This window comes from Parasteatoda tepidariorum, chromosome 5 (genome assembly GCF_982258835.1).
Source record: "Parasteatoda tepidariorum strain Cologne lab strain chromosome 5, Ptep-v5.0, whole genome shotgun sequence".
NCBI classification, from domain to species: Eukaryota; Metazoa; Arthropoda; class Arachnida; order Araneae; family Theridiidae; genus Parasteatoda; species Parasteatoda tepidariorum.
In genome coordinates this window covers 56,977,315-56,985,677 of record NC_141759.1, presented here as the reverse complement: position 1 = coordinate 56,985,677, position 8,363 = coordinate 56,977,315, and the positions used below count along the sequence as shown (strand labels likewise).

The window sequence follows — 8,363 nt, the reverse complement described above, 5'->3', positions numbered from 1 at the left end:
GCTTGACAAAATTCAGAAGTAAGCTTTAATATGATTTCATTTCGGCCAACCATTTTACCAAGCTTTTGCGATAAAAACTGAAGTTTACCAAACTCTTTTTAACAGACGAAAAAAAAAACCTAAAATATACCAGGCAGCTTTTACAGTGTACTTCTCAGACTTAGTTTTTGACAAGGATACTAAAACATATATCCAAGACAGTCATTGCAAAATATATCCTGTATATTGTATTGCAAACACAATTATACTCAAATAATATGTTTTAAAAACTGAGAGGTCGTGCCCTACTTCATGAAAAGTAACCCACTTCTGCCATAAAAGTCTTCTATGACTAGAAGGAATATATCAATGAGGAAGATATCAATTTATTTCTTTTAAAATATATTCATCTGTTCAATTAGATAGGCTTTAAAACAGTTTAAACTTCACAATCCTTATGCATTCATATTTAAACATTTCTGCTGGTTCTTTCGTCAACGTTTTGAACAACGCTAGTAGATCACAGGTTCGAACATTTTTCAGTAGACCCAAAGTCACAAATTTCAGTTCACGCTAACACCATAGAGAGGTGTTTCCTGAGGAATGAAGTGAATTCCCTGGCTCAGACTTTTCTGTCTCACATGCTACAAAAGAAAGAAAATAGTCATTAGAAAGCAGTGTATTTGTCGATAATTTAATGCAGAACAGAAAGAAACACAACAGTTATTAATCCCCTGAAAGTTAGACCCGACCTTTTCCGAAATCTCGGAGTCCGTCAAAATGATTACAGTTATGCATATTATATATATATATACATACAATGTATTTGTTTTTAAGAACCACAATATTAGATTATTCGAAAACTCAAACACATATAAAGAGTTGTGGAATGATTGAGGGGAAAATTTATAGCATTTAAGTGGTTGCAAAACCAGGTGGATGCTCTGATGATAAGTTAACTATAACAGTTTTGAGGGACCACTAGACGCCCAGCGAAATATCAGTACAATTTTGTCCAATGGCTCAACTCTTGGCGGGTAAAATTTTAAAAAATCTAGTAAGTGTGCAAGACTTACTAGCGTCAACATTTCCACTTTTATCAAAGTATTTATTTTATCACTTTTATACATATATATATATATACACATATATATATATACATATATATATATACACATATATATATTCTTTCAATACTAAGTGGTCAAGAAGTTTTTATTAGATAAGAAGCGTTAAGAGCTATACTGGAATAAGTCCAAAAGTAAATATAAAAAAGTTACTTCTTTCTGTTTTATATTTGTATATGCTGCATAATTTCATGGCTAAAACTTTATATCTATGCTACTTATATGCTTGTATTTTATATATATAAAATTTTATATAATTTATCTATATATATATAAAATTAATTTTAAAAAACGGTACTCTGAACTGAAAACCATAACCATTTTTTAATTAAAATGTTAACTAAACGAAGAAATATATATATTTAATTGAATAAACAAACTACCACTTTTTTTTATTCTCCTTTGGAAATCTTGTTGTATTAACGCTTAATGGGCCAATGCCGCCATATAAGCGGCATGTCATTTCTACTTACTGCTTACAATGTCGCGACAAAGGTCAATAATTTATTATTTTATCACCCTTATTGTTATTAGATTTACAAATTAAATAATTATAATTGATAACGTAATTATACCTGGTGGGAACGAAACTTGAAATGCTTAACTTTAATACTGTACTCAGTTAAGGGTTTATTATAGTCTTCTATGTTTACAATAGTAAAGGGTTAAAGAAGATGCAATATAAATGCGATATCATTATTAAAGAAAATATTAATTAAAAAGAAAGATTAATGAGATAACTCATATTAATTACTATAACAAATATAATATTAAACTAAAACTTTAACAAATATTGGTAAGGAGAAAATTCTAAAAATTATTAACGTGTATGATTAAACAATTCTATTGAAGATATATACTAGAGATTATCAATAAAAGAAAAAAAAAATTATTTAAACTTGAACACTTTTCACCTAGCTAAACATTTAGTGATACAGGAACAACATTCCAGATTTGGATTATCTACCTATTTCTTACTATAATTATTACTAAGTTTATCTAATTATTATAAACTCCAAATTATTACCTAGTTAAACGATTAATTTAGACAATTCTATTATTCACGCCCTCTACTTTTAAGAGAAAAATCAATCTACTAATTCTTTTGTATAACCACTCTGAAAAAGGAAAATTTTACTCAATGATAAATCTTAGATCAATGTAAATTTAAAAAAAAAACATTTATTTAGAAAAAAGTTGGGAATTGAGACGGTACAGCTATGCTTTATTATTTTTTTCGCATACTTAAAATTAAATAGTTAAGTAGTGCTTAAAATTAACGGTTGTCCTTTTGAACCAAGACCACAATAAAATAATTAGTGATCCCTCTTACAAGCGATTAATCACTGGAAATCAAGAAAAGGAATGTGATTTGGTTTGATGCTTTAGTCTGTGCTTCTGCCATAAAATTAATCTGTATTTCTGCATCATAATACGTATTCTCTGCATTTTTCATTTTAATGATATTCTCTTTACTTTTGATAATCAATATAGTGTTCTACAAGTAGTAAATATGTAACATTAAGCTAGTTCATTAAAAACAATATTTCTAGTCATATTTAATAAATTTACAAAAAAATTTTAAATTCTTCCGTTTAAACGGAAGATTTCATTCAGATATTTCAAGTGTTAGTACATTTTATAATTCACTGTTTTACTTTTTAATTAATAAATTTGATTTATAAGACTTTGAGCAACTATTTCAGAACTATCCTAATAAGGACACAAGACCAGATTATCGGGCAATGAAGTTTTAATGAGCTAACCGAAAGTGCTTAGGCTAATTTTGAATTTACTAATGCTTAAAATACAGCAAAGACTTACGAGTTGACATTCATGAATGTTGCATTCGTAAATTTTTATAACATATATATATAACAGGGGCATAAGAACGGAACAGTGAAAATACGTTGTATTAGTTAAATCTCTTACATACAGATCCTTTGAACTAGTGATGAAATTTTTTTCTTCATATTTATCCCAAGTAAGTCAACGTTACAAACATAATATAACATATTGTATGAGGATTACGTTAAGAACGTAATATTGTATGCGGGAGTACGTCAAAAGACATCTATGAAAACTTATTGAATTGTTTAATTGTCATTTCTACGATTATACCAAGATTTAAAAAATAAAAACAAAACTATTTCATTTCCAAAGATCGCAAATATAAAGAATTCAGATTGCTCAACGTAAAATGTTTCAAATTGAAGTTATAACAACAAGTTTGCGCAAACATTGTTAAAATTTTGTCAAGTACTTCTTTAAATTTCAATCTATAACAGGCGAATTATATTTGTTTGAAAATGCATACCTGCTAACTTATAATCTATTCGAGGATCATTTTGTCAGGTAGTAGTAAAATAAAAATGACAGCCTTAGGCAGAAATATATTTTAGAATGCGTAAAAGCTTTAACACACCATCGTAAAATTATCATATTTTTATTCATGTATACATACTTGCCAACTTTTATGCTTTTCAACTAAGTGTTTTCTTAGTGGTAGGAAAAAGCTAATTCAATTGCGTTAGTAAGCTGGTGTATATGATAGCAAGCTATACGTACTATACATATGTTTCAATTATTAAAATTAATGGTAGTCAAAATCATTTTAAACCAAATTCATTTAAAGAAAAATAAAATGCGGTTAGATAAATTTTGCCACCATATTAAATATAAAATCTTTCGGAAAAACCGAAAGCATTGGCATAGATATATTCAATCAGTTTCCTTTAGAGTCATTAAGATTAAACTTAGTAAGAAGAAATTCCGAGCTTTAGACCATGTTGTTTTATAACCGTCGTTGAACAGTCTACCAAATTTTAAGTTTACGATAACCTATGTTTAACATCGTAGCCTTTTGACTTTGGAACCCAATCCAGAAGACAAGAGAACTCCTGGATCAAGTATTGATAGAAATTTGTCTTCGTGGAGGACTTTTTTTGATGGGACTAGCCCGCAATAACATTACATGGTGAGGGAAACCACGAAAACCTTCCACGGTTAGCCTGACAAAAAGGGGAGTCTAACCCATGATTCGTCTACCACTGAAGATATTTTACATCAGTCAGGGTCAGTGCGAGCCGGGTGCGGAATTCTTATCGACTAGCTATCGCGGGGATTCGAACGCGGGTCTCCTCGTTGTGAGGCGAGTGCTTTATCCCATGAACCAGAAAGGCTCTAAACCGTTTTATTTTAAAATAGATATAAATCAGTAATTATAATATCAAAACACAATTAAAAATCACTCGAGATAATATCTCATGTATCATAAATTTTTTTTCTTTTCAAAATAATATATTAATAAAAATATTTATATTTGGATATAAAGTCAACACACAATGTTCGTTTTTTTTTTAAATGTAAGTACTACTTACTATATATATATATATATAGATATATATATATATATATATATATATATATATATATATATATATATATATATATATATATATATATATATATATATATATATATATATATATATATATATATATATATATATATATATATAAGGTATAGGGCAAAATAATAGGAACACCTGTAAAAGAATGGAGTTGTCCTTCGACCGACCAATAAACGGCGGCACGTGTCGCAAGAGTGTGCCACCTAGTGGTGATGGAAGGAAAGGTATCAGTCTAGCATTTGGCACTGTGAGAGTTGCATGAGAAAAATCTGTTCCTAGCAAAACGAGATTATGTCCGACCTCTCTGACCTTAAAAAGAGGCATGATAATCGGAGCTCGCCTCGCTGGAGTGTCCGTGTCCAAGCTTCGTGGGTGTTTCAAGGACCACTGTATCAAGGACTCTGTGGGCATACACAAAGTTGGGTAAGGTGTCTTCTGCGAAGCACAACAGCGGCAGGAAATCGAAGTTGTCGGACCGTGATAGAAGAGTGTTGGAGAGGATAGTCGCTCGAAAACGCAAGACTGCACTGCCGGTGATAACGTCCGAGATGAATACTCACCTTCAGAACCCCGTATCCATGAAAACTATTCAACGGGAGTTGCCTGCTGCTAACATTCATGGCAAAGTAGCTATTCCAAAACCGTTAGTTTCAGCGCGGAATGCTTTGAAGAGACTACAGTGGTGCCAAGACCGCCTAAAATGGACACAACTGCAATGGGAACAAGTCATCTGGTCTGATGAATCCTCTTTTACACTATTCCAGACCACCGGACGTCTGTTCATGAGGCAAACGCCGGCAGAAGCATTTCAAGTTGACTGCCTGGTTCCAACCGTGAAACATGGAGGTGGTTCTGTGATGGATTGGGGCCTCTCGTTGTCTTGAGGGGGTGGTCAAAGGGGACCATTACCGAAGCATTCTCGCATATCATCTTTCCCCTATACTTCATACTCTCTTTCCGAAAGAACGTCCTGTGTTCCAAGATGACAACGCCCCTGTTCACGCGTCTCACTGTGTTCAAACATGGTTAAATGAGCATAATGATGAAGTGGAACATCTAACGTGGTGCCCTCAGTTCCCTGATCTCAATATCATTGAGCCTTTGTGGGGTTTTGTAAGAGAAAATAATCCGTGCTCGGTTTCCTCCTCCACGCACACTCTCTGAACTCCAGACGGCCCTGCAAGAGGAATGGCGGCAATTTCCGATGAACTTAGATCAAGACCTTTTTTCGTCAATCCCACGTCGAATGCAAACTGTCATTCAGGCCAAAGGTGGCCCAACTTCTTATTAATATTCACAGGTGTTCCTATTATTTTGTCCTATACCTGTATATACACACCAACAGAAAAAAATATTCTCTTGGTATAAATAATATTTTATATAATTGAGACTGCTTTCTCCTTCAAAGAATTTTCCTGTAATTATACTATAGCGCAGAAAAGAGTAGAAAGGCCTATCTTCCAACTGGTCACACAACTTTATTTTGAGAGACAATGATTTGAAATGGTATCGAGGAATTTTAAGTTTAATTTAAAAAAGGTAAATTTTTTGCGTTCGATTTTGTTACTTAAATAATTTCGACACGTATTTAATATTAACTTAACACTATCCAATCAGTATACTTTAGATACGTCCTTTAAACCCTTAAAATTAAAGAAAGAAAAAAATGATTCAACATGAAAGTTATTCAGCGCATCTATATATCATTATTTTTTAAATCATAAAAATTTATAGGGGAAAAAAAGATTGATTCTTTTTTTTAAATTTGAAAAAAGCTACAAACATTTTAATGAAAAAAATTTCTCCCGTTCTACTAACGATTTAAAAATAGAAATTAATATGGCTCGTTTAATAATTTTATACCAAATTTGTGAAGGTGCTTAGTTGAACAATTAAGTAACCGAATTTTCTCGAAATTAACACTTTACTTACACCCCGAAGATAAAAAGTTACGGGAAATTATTTCAAGATTAACAATAGCAAGATCAGTGCCGATCGTAATAAATTTTTATTACATTTAAATGGCCATGATAGCCTGGTTGACAGGGCGTTGGACTCTCGTTCATGAGAACTGCAGTTCGAATCCAGTCGGCCGAAGATTTCCCCTATAGTAAATGGTGACTGGTGCACGTAAAATTTGTCGGGTCACAGAATCCTCCATGTTTCCATAACAAATTATACCTCTGGGGGTAATGAATTGGAGATCGATCGTTCTCTGGTTTAGGTCAAAACTACGATCAGTGGATGAATGAATGGGTCCACCTTATGAAGGGGTGTGAAATATGGTTGTGACAGAAATCGAATTATTGGCCATAGATGGTGCCACTGGAAAAGAAGAACAATCGCAACCCATGCCTTAATGGCCTATGACAACAACAATACATTTAAGTTTGATCTGGAACCTTAATGTTGCAAGTTTTTAAAACTGTGTAGGTAGCTAATAGAACGCATCCTAATTCAAAGATGAATTTGCAACCACTTTTTACTTAAATTTTAGAGGTTCGAAAACACTTAATGCGATCCACAACACATAAGATTTAAAATAGTATTGCCCCATATTATTTTCGATACACAATGCAGCCCACTAGAGCATAAACATTGGATATTCTTGGGTGAAAATAAAAATAGTAAGAAAAAAAGGACTAGGGACAAACTTCCTATAGTTCTTGTTAGTTCGAATGTTTTAATTAAATATTAAAATATATTAAATGGACTTCAACAAATGAAAAACAAAGTTAATTGTTGTAAGTCAAAAATGTTTGTGACTGGTATCATGCGATATTCTGGAAGCTTTCTATCTGGCAACATCTAATTGTTAATTAATTACTTTATTGTTTACTGTTACATCAAGTCATCGAGCTTATGAAATAAAGGTATTGTGAGAAATAAATTTTTCTGCAACAATTGATAAAGCGGAAAAAAAATCATAAATAAATTACGGAATTGTGTAGATATATGTATAAATATATATATATATATATATAAGTGAAAAAAATATAACTATGGTAAATATTTATTATAACTAATTATTAAAAAACGAAAATGGTACAAAAACTCTCCGAGTGCTTTTGTGAGAGAAATATTTCTGACTTAATTGACAATATTCTTAAATAAAAGTGAGAATTTAGATTGCACTGGGAGCATTTATAAAAATATATGCTTTCAGAAGTATACAAAATATCAATTTATTTATTTCCACGGCGATATCCTCACTAGAAAGTATATTCAACGTTAAGAAACTATTAACATCAGGCTAACTTCTCTATGATTTTTTTTTTCTTTTTACACATAGTGGAATGATTTTAAATATTAAGTTACATTGTTAAAAACTTATTAAATTTGTTAACTACTACAAAATATCCTAAGACATTTGACTTGGTTTAAAAACAATACTTATTTAAAAGGCGTATTAGTTAATGGCTAATAATTATTTAAAATCAATCGTGTGAAGTTATTTTTATTTAGGTATTAACCTATCCTAACCGACTACATATTTAAAAATATTATTAGTAATAAAACCAAAGTTTTTTTATTTTTGTTTGATAAATTATAATATTTTTTAAAACTTACCAGACAGACATAAACAGAAGTATCGCCTGTGTAAATATCCTTTAATCAGCCTATATATAGCATTTTAACAATTCCATCCCTTTACATTTTTAAATCTTGAAAGTTGTCAATATAATCCCCCCCCCCCCCTATTTAGGATCATGGCATTCATCCCCAAAATTTTGGCCAGTCCAGATAAAATCGTTCGAATAAAAAATTTGCCGTTAAAATTCCTGAAATTAACCCCTTATTTACAGAAATCACCAATAACAATAATTAATAAATATGCAAAGAAA

The 8,363-nt window shown here is 31.1% G+C and overlaps 1 protein-coding gene across 2 annotated transcripts in view; it reads right to left on the bottom strand.

Moving 5' to 3' along the window:
- Positions 1–345: 345 nt before the first annotated feature.
- Positions 346–8,363, bottom strand: part of LOC107446550 (uncharacterized) — a 58,324-nt gene continuing 50,306 nt past the window's right edge. For both annotated transcript variants that reach the window (XM_071185680.2, XM_071185676.2), the window contains one exon: positions 346–623. In XM_071185680.2, the coding sequence (XP_071041781.2) occupies positions 617–623 (7 nt within the window). In that variant the 3' untranslated portion in view covers positions 346–616. The remainder of the gene's footprint in view (positions 624–8,363) is intronic.